Consider the following 23,890-nt stretch of genomic DNA (forward strand, 5'->3'; position numbering starts at 1 on the left):
GTTAACCTATCAATGAATAACAACCATAACCTCTGTGATTAATCTTCCAATATTTTATTCAAACAATTTATCATAAAATACAAATGTTATAAATATATATATATGTATAACATCCGTTATACATATAGTTATACAAATGATGGCTGCATTCATAGTCATTGTTTGGGATTGACAGCAATTTTTAATTTTTTTTCGTTGACCCATTTTTCCAGTCGTGCTAAATGCCATACTAAGTAATTAATCTATCTATCATGGTAAATATTGTTATAATGGTAGATTCCAGCAACCTGATGAAAAAAGTATTATTGGTGTAACTTAGAAGTTATTTAGTAATACTCATTCTTTTCTAATTATTAGAGGTGTAATGTAGTTCTGGGTGTTTTTTTGCAGGCTTATGTCCTCCTCCAAAAGGCCTCTGAAGGTGTCGGAAGAGCTGGTGAAGATGTACGAACATAAGAAAAACCAGTACCTTTCTGCAGCTGTGTGCAGTGAAAACCAGGAGCGAGAATCTGATCCTTACGCTTTTGTGGAAGGAGACGAGGATTTTATGTTCTCCGATAAAGACAAAAAGCCTGGAACCGAGAGGGAGACCGGAAAGAGAAATAAGGTCAGAAAGTAATTCTCTTGTGAAAGAAGAAAAAAATGTTTCTTTGCGTTTCTCAAAACTTTATTTATTAATTAATTTATTGTACTTTTAGAGGGATGATGACAGTTTATCTTCTGATGGTGAGTTATTTCCTCAGCAAAATAAAATATTTTAGTGTTTTTGGAAATGTCTAGATTTTGAACACACCTTGTTTGCACACAGATGCCCAGGGATCAGGTGGAGGTAAACCACTTCCTACCACCAGCTTGATCCATGAGACCGATCTGGTTGTGTCCATTAATGACCTGGACAACCTCTTTAACTCTGACGAGGATGACCTGACGGTTAGTACTCTTATGAACTCGCCAGGTAACCACTGTCTAAATGTGGAAAGTAAAAAGGCCTTGTTATTCTAACTTAAACAGTGTAAATCAACACTTTTTTTTTTGTCAGTTTTTGGTATGAATCAGTTTCTGAAGCCCCCAACAGTAATGAATCTTTTGGATATCGTGATATATGCATATCAGTGGCAAATTAGAGAGCGGTCGGTTGTAGTTTCTCACTTTGTTCCTGGATCTCATGCCTCATTAGAAAAATGCTTAGGTGCTCTTAAAGTTCTTTATTTGCTGAACTAGGGAATCAGTGGAGCAGTTAAAGTGACCCTGTCTTTGTCTTACCCCAAACAGCCTGGATCCAGGAGAGCTGCTGGTGGGGCAGAGGACAAATTTGGTGGGAAAGATCCAAAACCTGCAGCGCCTGACCCCCTGCCTTGTATGTGCTCCACATCATAACCCCTGCTGATTCTACATCATTACTCATAAATTTGATCTAAATACTGTTGTTACTGGAAGTGTCTGAGCAGTTTGGTTTAGAATGTGTAAATAAGTTCATATTTTTATTTGTTAAGAATGCCACATATTGGTTATTGGCTAATATTAGCATTAATATACGTGTGTATGTGTGCGAGGAAAATAATTTTCATTAATTAAAATAAAGCTAATAAAAGAGAAGTGAATAATAGGTGAAAAACTTATTTTATTTCCATTAGTTGCCAAGGCAACTATTCTAATTTACTTTGTTATGGTCAAAGTGCTGAAATTACTATTGCAAAAACTTAAATAAGAAACTGATCAACCCAATAGAGTATATACTGTAATAATATATAAATAATACTAAAATGACCCTACTTGTATCATTTAAAAACAATTTTATTGAAATTAAATTCTCAAAAAGTGTTCTAGAACTGCACACGACTTCACAGACTGACACTGCTACTGACAAGCATCTGTTAACTATTTTCTATTTATAGTGCCATTATTCTGTTCCTTCATTGTGTGTGTTTATTGATCTAGGCTCTGCAGACCTGCACCAGATGTTCCCAACCCCTCCGTCACTGGAGCAGGGCTACTCTCCTATAAACATGGGCAATACAGAGTCAGCGGCTGGCCTGTCTCTTCTGGATGGGGCCATCAGCGGGAACTTCAAGATGGAGGTGGAGGAGGGCTTCTGTAGCCCTAGACCCTCAGAGATTAAGGTAGAACTTGAGGCTGTGAATTCCCTGGAATATTCTCATAAATAGGCATTTTTTTGGTGCGAGTATCTGTTTCTTTCTCATATTTACAGGACTTCTCCTACGTGTTTAAGACCGAGTCCTGCCAAGCCCTCATCGGCTGCTCCCTTTACGCCCCTCTGAAGATGCTGCCCAGCCAGTGTCTGCTTCCCATCAAGCTTCCAGAAGAGTGCGTTTACCGGCCCAGCTGGACAGTCGGCAAACTGGAGATGCTGCAGCCAATGGCAGCCATGACCTTCCTCCACAAGGACAGGTACACCAACCAGGAAATTAGGGATTTTCTTCCTCCCGAACAGATTTTAATGCTTCACACTCTTTACATGTTTGTTCTTTTGTAACAAACAAAACATTGAGGCATTGAGTAATTCAAGCATTAGCTTTTTTGCCATGTATGGAAGCCTAAAAGGCCTTATTTACCTTATTTAGCAGGGGGATTCTTGTATATGGTGCAGGTGGTGGTTGAAGTAAGTGGGTCAGGTTTTTAACAAGCACTGAACACAGTCTTCTCTGCTGTTTGTAGTCCATGCAGCTGCCAGCCCAAAATAGCCATTCAATATTAATGATAGTGCAGCCTTAATTGAGGAATGTGTCCCAGAGCGTCGATACCAAGCACACTCAACTATTAGAATGTGTACCTGCATCTGTTTTAATGCCGAGATGTTTTTCTACCATATCGGAGCGCTTTTCTCAAAACTAACTTTACTTTGATATCTATACTTGCCAAGTGTTTCCAAGGTGGTTGTAGTGGATTTATGAAGACAGTTCCCAACAGAGTAGCCACTGGTATAGTTTCACTTAAAGGGATACTTCAGGATTTAGCATTAAGCTTTGTATTAGTAGAAAACCTGTAGTATTTTTGAATTACCATGCTTTCCACCCTCATATCCCCCTGAGACAAGAGATTTATGTATTTTATTTTTGTCTGGAAAAAATTCTCCGATGACGCAAAAATTGCCATTTTGCGTCACCCGAGGATTTTTTGGCCAGAGGGTAAAGACTACAGTCAGTAGTAGGGGCTGTCCCGCAAGTTTTCAACCTACCCATAGAGGGTGGGATCTCACTCACAGAATGTACACATAGTGTCAGCCATCTTTTTTTTGGAAGCTAAGCTAGCAGGCTCTTGTTCTGTGGAGAAAGCTGAGCAGTCATTGCTGTAATGTTTGCCAAGTTGGTTAATTGATCTAAATGCAGATAAAACCAACATTTATGGCTTATAACATAAGTTCAGACTGCAAGATTTTCTGCACCATTAATTGCAATTGTTCAAATATGATTTGTGTGTCCAACATTTGATAACGACATAGGCGTACCATCGTATGTGAAGAGGCTTTCAAAACAGATGCAGGGAAAATCATCTCACTTCTCAAATAAATGCCCTGTCGAGTAGCGGTGCAGAACCTCTCCGTTGCACAACACAATATATACCAGTGCACTGTGCTGTAGTCACAGCCAAAATCTTTGGACATACCGTTTCAATTCTGTATGAATATCTTGTCTTTTTCACCACTAATTTCAACGTTATCTTCCTGTGTGATAAATGAAGCAAAAGACAATTTGAAATCCGATTTGAGCAGCAAGAACATCCAGACTGAGACGCATCTGTGAAAATCTGATTGGAATCGCATATCAAACCACCTCCAAATGTGTTCATTATTTATTTATTTTTTTCATGCTATTAAAACCCCTCTGGATAAAATCTGTATAACCGCACTGTTTTACCATGCCTGGAAGTAACTGCTGCGTTAAAAACCGATAAAAACCCTGGTAACCGATAGCGTCACCTACCATCATGGCCGACCGGCTCAGACCCCGCCCAAATAGGCACGTGACTCCTCATTCTCAATAGGCAGGAGAGGTTTTTTTTCAGTGTTGGAGCCGAACTCTGCAGGATAGCGGCTCTCTAGGACCGAGCTTGCCTACCTCTGGCCTAGGTCATGACCTCTGTAGTTACTGGCCTAATTTCTATTGGTGGTTTAGAGCAGATATACCCTAACTAATCCTTAATTCTCTAATCCTAATCCTGTTCTCTTGAACTCTTTATTCATAATCTTAAAAAACTATCACGGTTTCCACCAAAATATTTAGCAGAACAGCTGTTTTCAACATTGATAAAAGTAAGAAATGTTTCTTGATGCTAAAAATTCAGCTTTGCCATCACAGGAGGAATAAATTAAATTTTAAAATATATTGAAACATAGAACAATTATTTTAAATTCGAATACTTTTTCAAAATAGTTATTTAAATTACTATATTTTTTATCAAATAAATGTAAAAAAATATATATATATATATATATATCTTAGTGACCCTTTATTATACCTACTTATTTCTATTGTCCGGGCAAAGCAGAACTTATGTTGTGACTTTCGATTTGGAGTTGGATCATTTCTCCCTGAATTGAATTAATTAATAAAAATTCTCTTTCTCTTCATTTTGGACAACACCTATTTTTTCTAATTTTAAACCAAATAAACTTATTTTTGTCACATAATTTGCTTGAAATGTATGCTTGTGCCATTTTTCTTCACCCTAAATATTACTTTGACCACTACATGTGACACTTTGCCCTCCTCTTCATTGACAGTAACATCCCAAGTGTGGGAAGTGGAGTTGAACAGGACCAGAGCTGCACCCCTCAGACACACAACACCTTTATGTCCAACAGTGCGCCACCCAGCAACAGTGGCGCTGGCATCTTGCCCTCCCCCGCCACCCCTCGAATCTCTGCCCCAACGCCAAGGACACCCCGGACCCCACGCACTCCCAGAGGCCCTGCCAGCGTTCAAGGCTCCCTGAAATACGAGAACTCTGACCTCTATTCTCCCGCCTCTACACCCTCCACCTGCAGACCTTTAAATTCAGTTGAGCCGGCCACCGTGCCCTCCATCCCCGAAGCGCACAGCTTATACGTCACCCTCATCCTCTCCGAGTCAGTCATGAATCTCTTCAAGGACTGCAACTTTGACAGCTGTTGCATCTGCGTCTGCAACATGAACATCACAGGGGCGGATGTGGGCGTCTACATCAGTGATCCCAACATGGACCCGCAGTACTCGAGTATGGACCCCTGCTCCTGCGGTTTTAGTGCCGTCATGAACCGTCGCTATGGCAACGGGGCCGGCCTCTTCCTGGAGGATGAGCTGGACATCATGGGACGGGGTTCGGATGCCGGACGAGAGACAGAGAAGCACTTTGAGGCTGTGCGTGCAGCCTCGCTTCAGAGAGGGGCGGTCCTTAAAGAGCAGGTCCCGGATGATCTCGTCCTTCTGCTGCAGGACCTGTGCACGAACCCTTTCTCCCCCATCATCAGGCCCCAGCTTCTCAGCACCAGTTTCAAGCCACCCATGCGCCTGGAGGAGAGGGACTATTACAGTGACTGCTACTTGGCTCTTGAGCACGGCAGACAGTTCATGGACAACATGTCTGGAGGAAAAGTCGATGAGACACTGGTCAAGAGCTCCTCTTTACATCACTGGGCCAAACGGAATGGTGAGACTTCTTCTTGTGATGTTATTGATATGTTTTTTGATTCTATTATTATTTTATTTTTTTCAACATTTATTTTTCACGTTACTCCTTTAGTTTAAATTTTAGCTGTGGTTCTCAAGCAGGGGGCTGGGGCTCACTATAAGAGGCCTCAAAATGACTGAAAAGTATTTAAATAAATATATTGGTCAAATATTAAAATAAATAAAGTCTACATTTAAGTTTTGAAGACTTATTTCATGCATACTATTATAATATAATAAAATAAAATAAATATTCCCCCTCAATAACTTGTTTTTAATGTGATAAAGCGATTTCGAGTCATGTTTTAAAGTCAGCATGAAACATTTACAGTCAATTTTCTTCCATAATGTGACATTTCGGAGTAAATCATCAGGAATTGATCGCATTGTGAAAAATAGTTTTAATGTGATAGGTGGTTGAAGGGGAGAGATTAAAAAGAGGACTTGGAGCTGTTTTTTTTTTATGTATTCAATATATTTTTCTAGGAGGAGCTGTTGCTCTATTATCTTTGACATAACATGGCAATTTACAATTTATAGGATGGGATAGACTTTATTGTCCTGCGCACACAATACCTACAGTACATACACAGACCCTATTAACCAACCAGGAAGTCTAGGAAACAATTTTGATACATTTGTTGTGATGGAATGGAAGTAGATACTGATATTTTCTTCTGTTTTGAGATGTACATTGAAGTGAAACAGATTTTCAAAAAAATCTTTTGTAGAACAGGAGGACTTAGTTCTTAATTAATTCATCAGTTATTAATTGGATGGAGACAGATCTGAATGCAAGGTTGATTGTAGGAAAGAGGAGGCATTTAAGCGTAAATTGTCATTTCATCATGGTGACTTCAATCCCCATGCAGACCTCTTGCAAATTCTACCAGTAAACTATAAAACTGTTTTCTCTAACTAAGTGTGTTTAGCTTTAAATCAGTTTGAAGTAAAATCATGTGTGTTTGTAAATCACTTCTCTTTATGTGTCTTTGCAGCTTTCGATATGAGCATGCTGTTCTCCCAGGATGTGGTGAGGATGCTGCTGTCACTTCAGCCTGTCCTGCAGGACACCATTCAGAAGAAGAGGTCTGTGCGCTCTTGGGGGGTTCAAGGCCCCCTCACCTGGCAGCAGTTTCACAAAATGGCTGGTAGGGGATCGTACGGTAGGTCTAAATCAACAGACACCACCCTCAGCATAGTTTATAAATGATATAGGTGTAGTAATACAACTCTTTTCTTTCAGGCACGGATGAATCTCCAGAGCCCCTCCCCATCCCGACCTTACTGGTGGGTTATGAGTATGACTATGTGGTGCTGTCTCCCTTTGCTCTGCCATACTGGGAGAAGCTTCTGCTGGACCCGTACAGCTCCCAGAGGGACATCGGATACATGGTGGTGTGTCCCGACAATGAAACTCTGCTTAATGGAGCCAAGACTTTCTTCAGAGACTTGACAGCAGTATATGAGGTTAGAACATGCTAATGACCTCAGAATGTCACCACACTAAATCATTCAATTGAAAAATCACAGATTTCGTAATTCTCAATATCACTGAGTTATTAATCATTTGAATTAAGTATAATAATTATAAATATTCAGACAACCTTTACCTGGATGCATATGCTCCACTCATTAAGTGGAATGTACTGTAAAGAAAATTTTTGATTGTTAGATGTTTGTTTGATTGTCATGGAAAAATTTTAACTTATTTATCTTCCAGTACTACGTTAAAAATTGGTTATATAGTACATTATACTTAACCTGCATACATACAGTGCACTCACGTAAAGCAATATATACTATATAGGAAATCTCGGCTGCATGATTGTTTATACCGTCGCAAAATGTAAGCTATATTGGCCAGGTCTATATATAGAGCTATATATATATTATATATATGTTCTATATTTTTTATTTTGTTGCGTAATTAGTTAGACAGTGATATATCCGACTTGATATATTCTCATACTTGCAATACACTCAGGTATATTATATCTCAACTGCTTGATTGCTTGCATTGTCACAAAATGTTACTAACCCATTTCTAATCTGATAAATGTGACTTTGGATATCAAGCTATTAATTTATTATAAACATTAACGTCATTATTTTCTGTAAAGCTGCTTTGAAACAATGCGTCTTGTAAAAAGGGCTATACAAATAAATTTGATTTATTATTGGTCTACAGTCCTGTCGGCTCGGTCAGCACAGGCCCATCGCCAAGTCTCACGCTGATGGCATTGTGACTGTGAGTGATACCGGATCCCAGCCTTTTACAGATCAGACTTTCACTGACTGGCTCCCAAAAACCATCAATAGCAACAGCGAGGCTTTCAACAAGCTCAGACTTTATGCGCAAGTGTGCCGACAAGACTTGGGTATGTAAAAAAAGCAAATTGAAAGCTTTTTGATGCTTTATGAGGAAAAATTAGATATCTCCTATAATATTTCTTATGTCTTCAGTGTCCTGTCTGGCATCCCAGTCTTTGGACAGCTCACTGCTTTCCCAACGAAACCCTACCAGCTCTTCGCAAACTTCCAGCTCCAGCAGCCCCACCACAGTCGCTCAGAACGCCACCCCTACCACCAACAGCACCGCCAACACTAACCCCACAACCACGCCCACCACCACATCCACCACCACTTCCTCCTGCTCTCAGGGCATAGGTTCCTTGCCGTCTTCCAAGCCCAATTCCCTGCCTTCCTTTGGGGCTCAGGGCTTGCAGTCCAGTCAGCCGAGCAGCAGTCAGAGTGCAGGGACGCTGGGGGACGGCTCATCGACCACCAGCCAACCTCAGCTCCAGTCTGAGCCCCCAGAGAGGTACTGCTTTTCATATCCAAACAATCTGATTCTTACTGATCCTCTCAGATGCGTGTGCTGATCCGTGATTTATCTATGTTACAGTACGATGGATAGAGAGAAGGTGGGGGTGCCGACTGACGGAGACTCCCATGCCGTCACTTATCCTCCCTCTATAGTGATTTACATTGTGAACCCCTTCAGCTATGAGGAGACAGGCCAAGGTGGCAATTCCAGTGTGTGGACAATGGGTCTTCTCCGCTGTTATCTGGAAATGCTTCAGTTTCTTCCTCCTCACATCAGGAATGCTGTATATGTCCAAGTAAGAATTCATCTTGTCTGTGCTTTCTGATCGTAATTTTTAACTTTGCTTATATCTGAACATCTGGCGTTTTCTTCTTCCAGATTATACCCAGCCAATACTTGCTGCAGCCGGTCTGGAGTGAGGAGCGCCATATATACGCACAGCATCTGAAGTCTCTGGCTTTCTCAGTTTACACACAGTGCAGACGGCGTCTGCCAACCTCCACTAATGTCAAAACGCTAACAGGCTTTGGCCCCGGTCTGGCCATTGACACTGCACTACAGAGCAAAGAGGTACACCTAATAATTGCCAATGTATTGGCCAGGGGTTTCAAAATCAGGGTTGAATTGAAGGTCTGAAGGTATATTTATACCATATTTAATAACATAATTTATTTATGATATAGATTTCAATTCTAAATTTACCAAATTTCATTCTTGCTGTCAACAAAGGATTCCTAAAATGTCTCTGGAGTAGTATAGAGAAAAAAAACATTTGCTATTAATGACAATAGACTTTAGATATTTTACACATTTATTCTCTGTGGGGGTCTGTGCCATCAAATAAATGTAAGAACACCTGAGATATAACAGTTTCATTAAATTTATACAAAGATTTTGATAAACATAGCTTTGTAAAAAATAATATTTGCCACCCTCAGAGACCAGAGTGTTTACATCTCTACGCACCGCCATTCATCCTGGCACCAGTGAAGGACAAACAGACAGAGCTGGGTGAGACTTTTGGAGAGGCTGCGCAGAAATACAATGTGCTGTTTGTGGCCTACTGCCTGTCACATGACCAGAGGTGGCTCCTAGCCTCATGCACTGACCAGTATGGAGAGCTGCTGGAAACCTGCATCATCAGCATTGACGTACCCAACCGGTGAGCACTCACGAGTTGGTCTGTGATTGGCGTAGTTTATTCAAGCCTAAGCCTGTGTGTGACTCTGGGATGTTTGTGTGTTTTCACACAGAGCTCGGAGGAAAAAGGGCTCTGCACGACGACAGGGCATCCAGAAGCTTTGGGAATGGTGCCTGGGTCTTGTACAGATGACTTCACTTCCTTGGCGCATTGTGATCGGCCGGCTTGGAAGGATAGGTCACGGGGAGTTACGTGGTAGGTATTGCAATTGTTCAATAATAAGTGTTTAAATCGTGTATATAAGTTGCCTTTGTTGTTGATCTAACTGCTGTTTTTGTTCCAATCAGATTGGAGTATTTTGTTGAGCAGGCGAAACTTGCAGTCTCTCGGCAGACGACTGAAGGAAATGTGCAGGATGTGCGGTATCTCTGTCGCGGACAGTCCCAGCATTCTCAGTACATGTCTAGTTGCAATGGAACCACAGGCTTCCTTTGTCATCATGCCAGGTAATTAATGTGAAGCTTTCACACAGAGCAGTTGTTCTGCATTAGGCTGTACTAGGATTTTTCCTTTCAGGCCTTCAAAAACTTTTGAATGCTTTGATGAAAGTTCTGATGAATCTCTGCTTAGACTCTGTGTCCACGGGCTCCGTGTTTGGCCGCAGCACGACTCTGAACATGCAGACGTCCCAGTTAAACACTCCTCAGGACACCTCCTGCACTCACATCCTCGTGTTCCCCACTTCTGCCGGCCTCCAGGCGTTCAATCCTATCAACGGTCAGACACTTTCACCTTCACCCCATCTAGCTCTTCTACTTTATTATTGTTTATAACGGACTAATATAAGTTGTCATTGTGTTTGCAGATGTCACAGATGGAATGGGTGGCATGGATGGGATCTTGGACTTGCTGTCAGAGAATGATCTGGTTGACCCTGATCTCATTAACATATTACCCAACTCTCCCACCACCTCCCCAGTACAGTCACCAGGCTCACATTACCACCATGGAGGAGACTGCAGCAAGGTAAACTTGTTTGCACTGTCCTGTTGAAGAATGTCAACATGCACTATGTTTTCATATGATTAGCAAGACTGATTTTTTTTTTTTTTTTGATAAAAAAAAACTGATTGTGAAATATTAGTTTAAAAAAAAAACTTTTCTTTTTGCATTTTAAAATGTCATTTATTCCTGTGATGCAAACCTGAATTTTCAGCAGCCTTACTCCAGTCTTCAGTGTCACATGATTGTTAGAGTAACCATTCTAATGTGCTGATCTGGTGCTCAATAATCAATTTCTACAGACTTTTGTGGGTACTGTGATGCAGTTTTTTCATAATTCTTTGTATACAAAAGTGTTTGTTTGAAATGGAAATCTTTAATAACAAAAAATATTTTTACTTTTCACTTTTGACCAATATAATGTCCTTTTTTTTTTTGTCATTCTGACCCCTAAATTTTGATTGGTTGTATTTCTCGTAAGTCGTAACTATCATAAACTAAGTTTAGAAATAATAAAAATTCGTTTTATCCATACTTTTTACTTCAGTATCATAAAGCCCAAAGTATACTTCAGCCGCCTTTGTTCGAATTTTCGTCATCAGAAGTCTGCTCACACTGTCCGTGTGCAGCCCAATGTTTGTTTGCGTATAACCACACGTGTGCGGGTGACTTGAGTGCTTGAAAACAGTCTACTTTGAAAGGCTTGCCTTGTGCACTCTACTTTTCGCCAGACTGAGCAGAACGTGGAAAATAAATATACCTGGGCAATAAGTGACTGAAGTGTTTTATAGACATCTCTTTCCCGTCTTCAGGGCCAGAGCACAGACAGGATGGAGTCTCATGACGAATCTCCCAACATCCTCCAGCAGCCCATGGCTCTGGGCTACTTTGTGTCCACAGCTAAAGCGGGTCCACTGCCCGACTGGTTCTGGTCCTCCTGCCCACAGGCAAAGAACCAGTGTCCTCTCTTCCTGAAGGTGAGCTCTTGAGTAAATGTAATAATCATTTCACTCCAGAGATTCATTACAGCTTTAATGTCTAAAAGACAATTCATAATCTAATCTATTTAGCAGATCTGCAGAGGTGTTATATAATGAATGTTTCTGTCTTCCTTTCAGGCTTCTCTGCACCTTAATGTTTCGTCAGTGCAGTCAGATGAATTGCTGCACAGTAAACACTCCCACCCTCTGGACTCCAGCCATACCTCAGATGTGCTCAGGTATCAGCTGGACACCTTACAGTCACTCTTTTCTATATTCCCACGCCTCTTATATTTCTTTACATTTATAATATGAACCCAGGTGGGTTTTTTGCTGGTTCCATTTCATACTTGGTGAAGCTTCTAGAACTTCACCATACAAGTCCAGACAAATTTGTTAACTGTATTAAATGTATTTAATGGCATTAAATATGATTTATTAAAGGGTTAGTTCACCCAAAAATTTAAATTGTCATTAATGACTCACCCTCATGTCGTTCCAAGCCCGTAAGACCTCTGTTAATCTTCGAAACACAGTTTAAGATATTTTAGGTTTAGTCTGAGAGCTTTCTGTCCCTCCATTGCAAATGTATGTATGGTATACTGTCCTTGTCCAGAAAGAAAATAAAGACATCATCAAAGTAGTCCATGTGACATCAGTGGGTTAGTTAGAATGTTTTGAAGCATCGAAAATACATTTTGGTCCAAAAATAAAAAAAAACCTATGACTTTATTCAGCATTGTATTGTCTTCCGGTTCTGTTGTCGAGCCACGTTCAATACTATACATACATTTTCAATGGAGGGACAGAAAGCTCTCGGACTAAATCTGAAATATCTTAAACTGTGTTCTGAAGATGAACGGAGGTCTTACGGGCTTGGGATGACATGAGGGTCAGTCTTTAATAACATAATTTTCATTTTTGTGTGAACTAACACTAACTTAAATAGTTAGTAAATCAGTGATTTAATAAAAGGGATAGTTTGGTTAGGTGTCATTGACTTGACCTCATGTCATTCCAAACACACAATACGTTTTCATCTTTGAAACACAAATGGAAGATTTTTAATAAAACCTGTAAGATTTGTCCATCTAATGAACACCTAAACCTTGTTCATAAAGATTTTTTTTTTTAAATCCATATGAATCAAGCAGTTAATCCAAGTCGTCTGAAGGGACACGATCACTTTATAACAGGGGTTTTCAAACCTCTTTTGTCCAAAACTTTGCTGAGATCCTTTTTTGGACTGGGCTCCATGTGGACTGTATTTTTTGCTGATCGATGTTTATATAAAAATAAAGGCTTAAATTAAATCAGTTCATCATAAAACGCGATCAGAACACTTGGATCAAATTTCTTTGATCTCTTTATGAACGTTGTGAAGCGTCACATTTTTTGGTGTAATTGACTGTAAATGGAGGGACGGAAATCTCTCAGGTTTTATCTTCATTTGTATTTTATAAATGAATTGTATAAATGAAGTGTATTTCACGACAGAACTAAAACCAGAGCCACATATTTTCTTTTCAGAGTCTTGCCCTTTTTTCAACATTGCCACAGCACTGCAATCAATATCAAAAAAAAAAGAAAAGAAAAAAGAATAACCACATATTTGTTGCAGATTTGTGCTGGAGCAGTACAATGCCCTCTCGTGGCTGACCTGTGACCCAGCGACTCAGGACCGGCGCTCTTGTCTCCCCGTGCACTTTGTTGTGCTCAACCAAATGTACAACTTCATCATGAACATGCTCTAACAAACGAGGGACTCTGCACAACTGTTGCCATGATTTCTCACAACAGACCCTGCAGAGACGACGCATCACTGCACTGCCGTCGCAGGCCTCCACGCTGTGGACACGGCTGGACAAACCAACTGCAATCAGACAGCGCACTTATGGCAATGCCAGGCTGCCCAGTTTATGCCAAGTGTCCATCTCAACAACTGGAGGGAAAGGAACTAGACGACCACCTCAGTGAACTGATAAAGGCCTGAAAGTGCAGTTTGGGTCAGGTTTTATCCAGTTGAAATGCCTGCATATATCTTATTTATTGTATGTTTTTAAATGTGTAATTTCTTAATCCTTTTATATTATATAAACACGGGAAGATGCATATTGCCTTCCTAAATTAAATGAAAATGGTTTGTCATATATGTAATTGTCTTAATTACAGAACCGACAAGTGAATTTGCTGTAGGTTGCTTTTAGAGGAATATTTAGAGAAATATTTTCTCCACAATTTTTACTGTCACAGTGTACAGATGAAGTATACAGGAGCTCACGTTCTTACCTTTGTGTGGTGGGGACTTTAAGATAGGCTGTAGCTACAGAATTCCTGTACAGCAATTTAATGTGTTCAAATAAGAGGACAAGAGGTACATTGTCGGATTATATATTTTATATCACAGATTTAGAGAATTGTGTGCGTGTATATAAATGTGTACATACAATTGTGTGCCGCTATGGATGGTGCAGCCAATGTTTTAGGAATAAAGTGTGTAAAACTTGAAACCTGTGGTCGTTATCATTGCACGTCGTGCTTGATTTTGAATAAGCATCTTGGGTTTCTAGGGGAAAAAAACGAGATGCCATATTGCAGGAGGTTTCATCATACTCTTCAGGTCTGATAAGCCCTCCAGGGAGAAATTGCTGTGTATTTATTCTGTTCAAATCCCTGTGAAATGACATGGTGCTATTCTCATCAGGCCTGTTCGCGTGTCCAGGCGACTGGCTGTGCATATGAGCTCGTTTCCTGATGGAGCTGAACCAGAGGCTGAGGTTTCGAGTGTACGTGTTGTGCTAATAGCACTGTAACTCTTCATTGACATCCTGAGCACTGCTGCACCACTACTCTATATTATCATCACTATTCTTTGCATGATGATTATGACTCCTGGGGCATTATTAGAATATTTTATACAGAGTCATGTTTCAATCATTTTTGGTGCTGCTGCTGCAGATAAAATATTTCCCTCTGCTGTAGTGTCAAAATATTGTCATTTTGTTCTGCATTCCTTCCTGGAAATTGCTCATTTCAAAGACGTGAAGTTCCTAGAGGCGCTGAGATGTGCATACAATTACAGACATTAAATGAAATGTAGTTATAATGTGTGTGTTTATTTAACTTCAGGCACTTGTGTCTCCCATGGCATGTTTTTTTTTAATACAACTAACAGATTTCAGCTGTTTTTCTTTTTAATGGCTTACGGTGACATTTTGTAATGCCTCATGATTTATTTATTTATTGTTTGTTTGTGTAAAGGTTGTACTGGCTTACGGTTGTCCTAACTCTTCCAGTTCTTAAAACGTACAATACAAGAATACAATATTTTATTAGATTACATTAGAAGAAATTATTCAAAAACCAAATGAGAAAAAAACTAAATAAAAAAAATGGAATAACCCATTTACATTTTTACAGTGTGTGAACATCATTAATATTAATTTTGACTCCCTTTGAAGTGGTGTCATTTTCACCCAGACCAACGAGTTTCCATGATAGATGTCATTAAACTTAAATCGTTAAAAGACACGTGGTGGAAACTTTCAGTGTGTTTGTTTAGTCTAAACACCCATGTAATGATATGTGATTGGTAGAAACTCAACTAGCATGTCGAATAATGTGTTGTTATAAGTGTAGCTATAGCTTGTAATGTAGCCTATACAAACCTAATAAAAAGGGCTTGAACCGAAATTATTACATTATATTGCCTTATAGAACAATCTACGTTAGTGTTTTCAATAAAGGTAACTAATAATATTATTATTATTATATTAAAAACCTTTGATAGTAGTAACAATCTAAATCCATTTTTTATATTCTCTCTGAAAATATGGTTACCAAGTACATTTTTAGTGAACGGTTTTTCATCCTCTGTTTTAACAGATGCAGCTGAATGTGTCCACCAGGTGGAGCTGTTGCGCTTTCAACACATCCCGAAGCCCCCGAAGAGCTTGCACCTTTTAGACAGAAGCATGCAAAAGGTACGTAGATATGGCGTTCCCGCCATCTTGCAACGGTCAAGCGTGTTGTCACTCACAGTATGAATCTTAGCGCTTCTGGTTGTCAAACTGACAAGATTTAAATTCCCGAAGAAATTTGATAACCTTTCAAAGGTGAGGATGTGTTGGTTTGTGTGTTTATGTATTAACTCAATATTTGGCCTTCATGTTTTTACTATGGTTTAAATTTTACTTGTACTATTTACATTCGTGTTAGCTGACGCCTTCATCATTTTGTATTGTAGTTTACCAAAATCATCTACAGTAGTCTATTTCATATATATAGACATTCACCATATGCGTTTAACTCGGTCTAAACCAATTGGAAAATCTCCATCAACTTGCTCGAATGATGAACGTTCACGGGCCTTTACAGGTTATGCTAACTGCCCATTGAAACAGCCTTTAATAAGGCACCTATGGGTGTGTTGCCATCTGAGCTGTGCAAGTGCTACACCTACAACATACATTTATTTAATTATTTTAAGTGCTTCAGGTAATGCAACTATTATAAATTGCACATATAAAAAACATCTTTCACAGCTAATTTTCACATGCCATCAGCTGTTGAGTGCTGCATTTTCTAACTTCAGACTGCTGACAGTTGAGTTGGCCCGAGAGGACAGAGGATATCGACTGCGTGTCACTCAAGCATCCTGCAGACTGCTCGGACAAAACCTGTTAGGCCTTTAATAGCCAAGTTCATGGCCTTGTTTCAGGCCCGGGGGAAAATTACCTTTGCTCTTCACCACGCTTGGGTCTCTGAGATTGGAGAACGATAGCAGAGGAGAGAGTAACCGGACTCCTGTAATTGCCTGTCGGGGCTGACATTTGTAGTTAGGCGAGCTGGGAAATGGACCTCACAGACCACAGGATAACAAAGTCATCATTATCTGCGCGTAATGCACTGTTACCGAGCTTGCAAAGGAATACATTTCACCGCGTAATGCGAGGCGATTTGGAAACGAAGTACTAAATGTGATGGTAATGACTTCTATTACACAGAGGAAACATCTGGCAGTCAAAGTCAATTTCCATATTTAGTCTCCTCCGTGAGGCAGTTCAATGAATGCGTTTGAATATCTACTCGAACGAGGTCTCGCTTTCACCTCGTTCCTTTGGGCAAATTGAAAGCGCACTTGAGGAGCAATTTCGCCGTCCTCAAAAATCGAAGCACTGAGAAAGTGTTTTCCTCACCCATTGACATAACATCTGGGTTGGCATCATCTCGAGTAGCAGCCCGTGAATGGCTGTATCTGTCTATCGTATTTCAACCCCATGTGACCTGGTGTTAAGTGTCTCAGGAAATTGCTCTGTCTCTCCACATCAGTCAAGCATAATGCTGGCATCGTATTGCTGATGGAAAATGAATGGTGATAAAAAGAGGAGAGGCGATCTGTAGAGGGCAAACGGGAAGCAGAGCTTCGCTGTCTCTCGTGATGTGACCTGGCACGGCGACCGCCGCCTCGGTGCTCCCTTGAAAGCTGATATTAGACTAATGACTGCCAGGCACGGACATGGGAATTTAATTAATTGCCTACAAATTTCTGGGGAGAATAGACAGAAAGGCAGACGGGCTTAATAGCTATAACGAACAGGCTGATGTTTATAATCGCTTGTATTTCTGAGGGCCCTTGATTGCTGTCGCCTGCTGAAAGGAAGGCTCTTTTAAGACTCTTGTATAACCTGCTTTGCATGTGAGCAGGCCTGAAAAACAGGGGTCACAGAAGACCTTTCCTCATCTTTGGTGCAGAAGCGAAATGTCATTGAATTCCGTGTGGAAGGAGCTCATTGGTGCAGATGAAAGAGACAGGAAAGCGTGATTAGCTCTGTTTCATATGATCATAATGTAGCTGTCTGTCAAATCAATTCACAATTACAGGGTTTGGGACTCTGAGAGGAGGCAGGTGGTTCATTTGGATTGCCAACACGCTCGACAGTGGCCATTGTGTGGCAGATTTTTAAAGATATGTATCATCTTTGAGATAAAAAAAGTGAATTTGCTGGAACACAATGGTAAAGCTAGCACTTCCTGTCCCCTCTCTTGAATAAGAAGCTAAAAAGAAAATCTGTTGTATACAGTACCATAGTTTGAAACTGTTTGAAACCTGTTCTCTATATCACAGTGATTCTTAAACAATCATGATCTTGCTGTCTATAGATTTCGCCAGGATCGCATGAACCATCGGTCCACCATTATTAACTTAATTTATCAATCGTTTTAAACTATTTGATATATCAGCACACAATTTGATATGGATCATCAATAGCACGTCATTGGAGAAGTTTGAACACAGAGCCGTCTAGTGTTTCAGAGATGGATTTTTACAAAAATGTGTATTTTGAAAACATTTTCCAAATTTTTACTGTGTCCTTGAATTGTCCATTGCGTGTCCATTCCTTGGCTTATGCCGATTCTGACGATATCTCATTTTTCTTTTTCCATCCTTTTATTCGTCCTCCATTTTGAAGGGAATGAAAACTGTTGTTTTTTCTACGCCTACTACTTTTCGCTTTTCTCCATAACATGATCAGATGATCTTTGGAGTGAGCTGCACCGAAATGACTGATACCGTTCCCAAGAAATAGCTCTCCGATGTTGATGATGGGGGAGGGGAGACATATTCCAGTAAATGGGAACTATTACAGTCAGATTAACGATTTTTGTCAGAAGGGATGCTATATGATATCCATTTACGCATGACCTCTGCTCGGCTAATCTTGAAAATGTATCTTCTATTCACTTGCGGTCCAGTGCTCATGCATAAATTACTTTATCATGGATCGTGTTGTGCAGCTTATACTGTCACATCCTTCTGGCGCGCTCTAATACAGCGCGCCTAACATTTTCTATACAGCGGTCTGGATATCCTGAGCAGTTGGTGGGGGAAGAGCAGCCTATTAACCCCAGCTTGGTCTTAGAAGATTAGGCAGGTCAGAAAGAGTGGAATTAGTTCCCCAAGAGAACATCTGATCACAAGCCTCATCCAATTACTGCCTTATGTCTCATCAAATGAGATCCATGGGTAAACAGATACACTTTGAGGGTGTAGACTAGACTGAGCCAAGGTGTCCTAATGAGAACAGAGACCAGCAACTGTGTGGATTTTCATCACATCTCAACTGCTTGCCTTGATTTAACCTTTGTGGTCTACACACACAAGATATAAACTTCACATAAGAGTTAGCCTATTACTTTTCCAGAAGCTGCAAACATTTTGTATTTCATGGATTTTATATTAATCAATACTATGTATTTGTGAAACAAGACCATTATTGTTACTATTGATTTTTGAGAGACCCATTATATATTTATACATACATATAACAGCACGAAGAGGAAGATCTGTCTTTGTGTTGTAAATTTGCGGTCTAATGTGGTCTCATCTGGATTGCAATTTCAGTCAATACATGGATGATGTTGCATAGGAAAGACCATCTGCTCACTCTGAGAGGATTTCATGGTTCTTCAGGATGATTCTGAGTTAGAGACGATGCTTGAAATATATTGATGTGATTCTGCATGCCTTTAAAGCTCATGTCATTACAAACCTGTAAAACTTTCGTTCATCTTCTTAACACACATGAAGATATTTTTTAACAAAATCTGTACCTCCCGTGACAGCTACGCAACTACCACTTTGACACTTCCAAAAGTTCATAAAGAGATTTGTCAAAAACTAATTGATCGGTTAAGTCGAACTTACACGATCGCTTCATATGATAAACAAGTTTAATTTAGACTTTTAGTTTTATTCACATATTCATCAACGTGTGCACACATCAGTTATGGTAAACAGAAGCTTTAACTGATGTGTGCACATCACTCAAACATGTTTGCTTGATGTGAGAGAACGTGTTTACGCAGCGCGTTTGAGCTTCCACAAGAACCAATAAGGTTTGTTTTCGCACATCAAGCAGGTTCGCTTGAGCTTCTGTTTAGGTTTGCTGACCAATGTTTAAATGTGAATAAAAGCCTAAATTTAATCTGTTTATCAAATGAGGTAATTGTGTCTCTTCAGAAAATTTGGACTAAACCACTCATATGGATTAGTTTTACGATCGCTTTATGAACTTTTTGAAGCATCAATGTGGTAGTTGCATAGCTGTCAATGGAGGGACAGAAAGCTCTCAGATTTCATCAAGAAGATATTCATTTGGGTTCCTAAGATTAACAAAAGTCTTATGGGTTTGGAACGACATGAATGGTGAGTATTTAATAACAGAATTTTCATTGTTAACTATAAAGCTCAGACGAAAAAGTGGTAGCGCTCTTATAATAACCAACTTTATTTTGCAATGGTGTGGAGGTTAACATAGTTGTCATAGTCATCTTCATAGTTCTCGTTCTTGATATTGTGTTGTAATGTAAGTTACTCAGTACAGTAGTATCTTGTTTATCGAACTGTTTATTGAGCACGCAATATCTCTAATATAGCTAGGGAGCTAATACATTAAGGCTTACACTGCTGGTCTTTTTTTTTTTTGTTGGAAGATGGGTAACCTTTTCTATAAAAAAGAAAAAAATTCTCCAGAGCAGCAATATGATCCACAGATGAATAAGAGCGATTTGCTGTAATCTGGCCAAATGGATTACAAAAACTGTGTGTGTGTGTGGGGGGGGGGGGGGACGTGTTTGTCCTGTTCTGTCTCTCATTGGCCGAGATAATGTTTTATCAGGTAACTGTCAGCCGTGAAGCTTGAGCATTAATGTTATCTGAGACAGCAGTTTATTTCCTCATCCCTGTTATCCTCCCTCATTCGGCTTCACCTTGAGCTGACAGGCTCGCCCAGGAAACCGCTGTGATCTCTTTTGATGGTGGCTCCTTGGAGAGAGGTGAAATGAAAAAGTTGCTCGCTCGTAACGGCCCTGATAAGACCTAATCAGCCGTTGTGGCGACTTCCATTTAGCGCACGGTGTAACAAATCATCTGTCACTAAGCCGGTGCGCAGCTCATGTCAGTCTCCATATTCCTCCACTGAACACATCATTTCTCTGCCAGCACTGGATTCAAATCCCCTGTGAACCCTCCTGACAGGTTTGTTATCAGTCGGCCTGGCTGGCAATCCCTAGGGAGATGGAGCGTAGCTATTAAAGGACGGGAATCGGAGTGTGTAAATGTCAAGTAAGCTGTCATCAGTGGATTTCATTGAGTCCACGGAAGTCAAAAGACATCGGCTCATATTCAGTGTGTTAAACACGGTGACAGTTCTCACCTGTCATGAATAATTTGCCGACGCCATTTTGTGGAGCTGATAAAATCGAGCAGACAGGGATTGGTTTGTGAAGGACACCATCCTTGTCTGCACTACGACTGCCATCCTATGGTGCAACAACAGATTTCAAGAACATACGGAGTTATATTGACGCATCAACCATGACCATCAGCCTTGGAAATTCTATACTCTGTCACCATTGTTTCTGTCTTCATCTCTCTCAGTGAGAAGCCAGAGGTAATAAAGCCTTGCTTTCCACTACATTGAGCATAAGGAGCCCCTGCCACCTGCCATAAAGCTGATGGATGAACCTGGCTGATTCCTGCCCCTGCAACCTCTGCAGCGGGACCTTGTGAAAATGGACACAAACAAGGGTCAATTGGTTAATGAGAGTCAAACTCACCTCTGAGTAATTCCCTTTCTGGCCAATTTGAAAATGGCATTCAACAACTAATTCAGGCTGTTTTATGAAAACATTGAAAACAATACGTCTTTCATGTGACTTTCAAAATTGATGGCAGTTTGGGGGGCTTGTGCATTTAGCCTGTGCATTAAATACAAAATATCAAACCAAGTTTCATTTATTTAAAGGGGAAACTCACATCCTTTAACCATCTGGTCACCAGTTTATTTAAAGTCATTAAATGTCCAGATCAGTGTTCATTTAGTATTATGTATATACAGTATCTATTAATATTTAGAATTACCTTGTATTTGTAAATTTTCAGTAGTTTTAGTAATTTTGTTATGTGCTTTTGTCATTTTTATTTTTTTTTTTATTAGAAATGTGTTTTTATATAAGTTTTAGTGATTTAAGTAGCCTACTTTTTTACAACCTACCTATTTTATTTCAGTTAGTTACCATAACAACAGTTCTCATTTTTAAGTTCTTCATCTTATATTTATTTTATTTCTGCTTTATTTTAAATGAACAAAATGATTTTAGTTAACATTATACTTTGGGGCCAGTTTCTGTAGCCATAAATAAACCAAACCAACATTTCAATTTCTATGTTGTATATTGAATTATTAACTTTACTACTCAGCATTCCAACATTGGAGCAAAGTACTTGATAACAATCTTGTTTGCATTCTGGGCTGTCTCATTTTGTAATGCAGTGTATCTGAACGCAGTGATGGGACTGCCAGATGGTAAGCATCCCAAGGACGTAAGTGAAGCCAAGACTCATGCAGAGCCATCGCAGAATACAATTTGTTTCATTGTAACAGCATGCCAAGGCAGGCTCAGTGGTGGGTTGTGCGCTCTATGCTTTCATAAGTATGTAAGAACAGAATGAAGTGAAGCTCCATTATACGTAACGTCTGTGTATGCTTATGTAGATGGACCTCCGTAGTGTTTAAACAGAATACAAAATAACTGATTATGAATCTTTCCCCCACAGATTAACTAAAAATGGTTCTTGGAGGGGTCGTTTCGCACTGTAACCTGGAAAGATGACGCATCATCTTGCTTTCTGAGCTGGTAAGTGGTATTTCATGCGGTGCAGAAAATGTGAACCGCTACACATGGAACTTAAGTAAGCGAGAGCCAGGAATAATATCTCATTTGCACTCTCTCTCTCTCTCTCCTTCACCTGCACATTTTCCTGTGCATGTAGTAATGGAGAGCGATGTCATAGCAGGGGAGCAGTTATCCACAACAACCCAATTGATTCTTTCCGTTTAGAAAAGCAGAGTGCGTTGGCAATGTTTTCCTGATCTGTCTCTGCTTTCTCCATAATGTATGAGGTGCTGGAAGAGCCCTTCATTAGTCTCTGTTGGGCTGGCTGGGCAGGCTGGAGATGGCTCTCGGGGCAGTGCTGGACAGAGCTGTAAATTGGATGGCCTGCCCCTGCTGAGCCAGCAGCCAAGACTGCGTGTGTGAATTAGGGAGTGTGTGCCAGAGAGCAGGCGGTGTGTTTGAGCTCTGTAGGGAAGCTCATGGCTGTCAATTACTCTGCACCAATGGAGCCTCAGCGCTGGCACGGTGATGGACCAGTCCACCGCTGCCATCATTACCAGCTCCAGTGGACTCCCAGCCCTCTGCCATATGCGCCCACTCAGGGGTCTCCGTCTGTTCAGCGTGGCAGGGATCAGGGATGAGGAAGTAAATGGACCTTGAAATTGATATTGGGTGGTAGAACTCACAAGCTCCTTTATTCTCTTCCCAACATCCACAGGCGAAATTCGAAACTAATTTGGATTTTTGTCATTTCTTGTATGGAAATAGCAGCCTGTTATTACATTAAATGATGCATGATAATGGATACTATTCATCAGCCGCTTGTTTCTCCTCGGTTATAAATTATCATGCGATTCATTTTCCAAGGCAAAGAGAATATAGAGAATGACCATTCCACTGTACCCTTAACTGTCCACCATTCTGTTGCATGACATGGGATCAGCACTGAAACAAGAGGTCACTCATTACGCAATGTTAATATAATATAATAAATATATGAATAGTATTTTTTATTAAAGTTTCTTTTTCAAGTATATATTTGTTGAACATATTTAGTGCACCCCCCCCATCCCCAGTAATTTTGTTTAAAGATTTTCATCAGATTTTAAAGTTACAGAAAAAAAAAATCCTTTGTATGTTCAAACTAAACTAGTGTCTTAATCTGTTCTTAAAATATTGAGCGCTATCGAACATTTTTTTATCGTTACTGACAATGGTGTACTGTCGATAAATACCGATACCATTTTATCGCCCAGCCCTATTAACGTCACCAAACGTGTATGAATTACCTTTGTTTGAATTGTCTTTGCTTCTCTCAACAGTGTTCGTCACCAACTTCACTTCTAATAGCAAAACTGTAAGTGTATCTTCTTCAAGAACAGCGCCATTATTACATTGCTAGTGAGAAATTTAATAGCTTTTAAGTCGCTTAACTATTTTCCAGATAAAATCGTGAGAGCAGCGCTGATAATCGCTCAGTGTTTCTTGTCAGAGTGTGTGTGCATCTGATTAGGGGAGAGAGTGTTAGAAAGAGTATTTAAATCAAATGTAATTTTGTGGCAAAAAACATGGAAATAATTTGTCTTTTTTT

The 23,890-nt window shown here is 40.0% G+C and overlaps 2 protein-coding genes across 3 annotated transcripts in view; both read left to right on the forward strand.

The window, feature by feature from the left end:
• Positions 1-14,776, forward strand: part of med13b (mediator complex subunit 13b) — a 36,603-nt gene extending 21,827 nt beyond the window's left edge. Inside the window, exons 10-30 of the mRNA XM_039681407.2 lie at positions 391-607; positions 699-726; positions 809-930; positions 1,273-1,357; positions 1,939-2,120; positions 2,210-2,409; positions 4,742-5,646; positions 6,665-6,832; positions 6,913-7,136; positions 7,858-8,047; positions 8,133-8,490; positions 8,575-8,791; positions 8,875-9,066; positions 9,435-9,658; positions 9,750-9,892; positions 9,985-10,143; positions 10,268-10,414; positions 10,503-10,663; positions 11,452-11,616; positions 11,758-11,858; positions 13,241-14,776. Coding sequence (XP_039537341.2) covers positions 391-607; positions 699-726; positions 809-930; positions 1,273-1,357; positions 1,939-2,120; positions 2,210-2,409; positions 4,742-5,646; positions 6,665-6,832; positions 6,913-7,136; positions 7,858-8,047; positions 8,133-8,490; positions 8,575-8,791; positions 8,875-9,066; positions 9,435-9,658; positions 9,750-9,892; positions 9,985-10,143; positions 10,268-10,414; positions 10,503-10,663; positions 11,452-11,616; positions 11,758-11,858; positions 13,241-13,373 — 4,321 coding nt within the window. The 3' untranslated portion in view covers positions 13,374-14,776. The remainder of the gene's footprint in view (positions 1-390; positions 608-698; positions 727-808; positions 931-1,272; positions 1,358-1,938; positions 2,121-2,209; positions 2,410-4,741; positions 5,647-6,664; positions 6,833-6,912; positions 7,137-7,857; positions 8,048-8,132; positions 8,491-8,574; positions 8,792-8,874; positions 9,067-9,434; positions 9,659-9,749; positions 9,893-9,984; positions 10,144-10,267; positions 10,415-10,502; positions 10,664-11,451; positions 11,617-11,757; positions 11,859-13,240) is intronic.
• Positions 14,777-15,597: 821 nt separating this feature from the next.
• Positions 15,598-23,890, forward strand: part of auts2b (activator of transcription and developmental regulator AUTS2 b) — a 29,832-nt gene continuing 21,539 nt past the window's right edge. For both annotated transcript variants that reach the window (XM_039681514.2, XM_039681515.2), the window contains exons 1-2: positions 15,598-15,734; positions 22,241-22,320. The gene's annotated coding sequence lies outside the window, so the exon portion shown is untranslated. The remainder of the gene's footprint in view (positions 15,735-22,240; positions 22,321-23,890) is intronic.

Source organism: Pimephales promelas, chromosome 16, assembly GCF_988280905.1.
Source record: "Pimephales promelas chromosome 16, fPimPro1.hap1.1, whole genome shotgun sequence".
In the NCBI taxonomy this organism is placed as follows: Eukaryota; Metazoa; Chordata; class Actinopteri; order Cypriniformes; family Leuciscidae; genus Pimephales; species Pimephales promelas.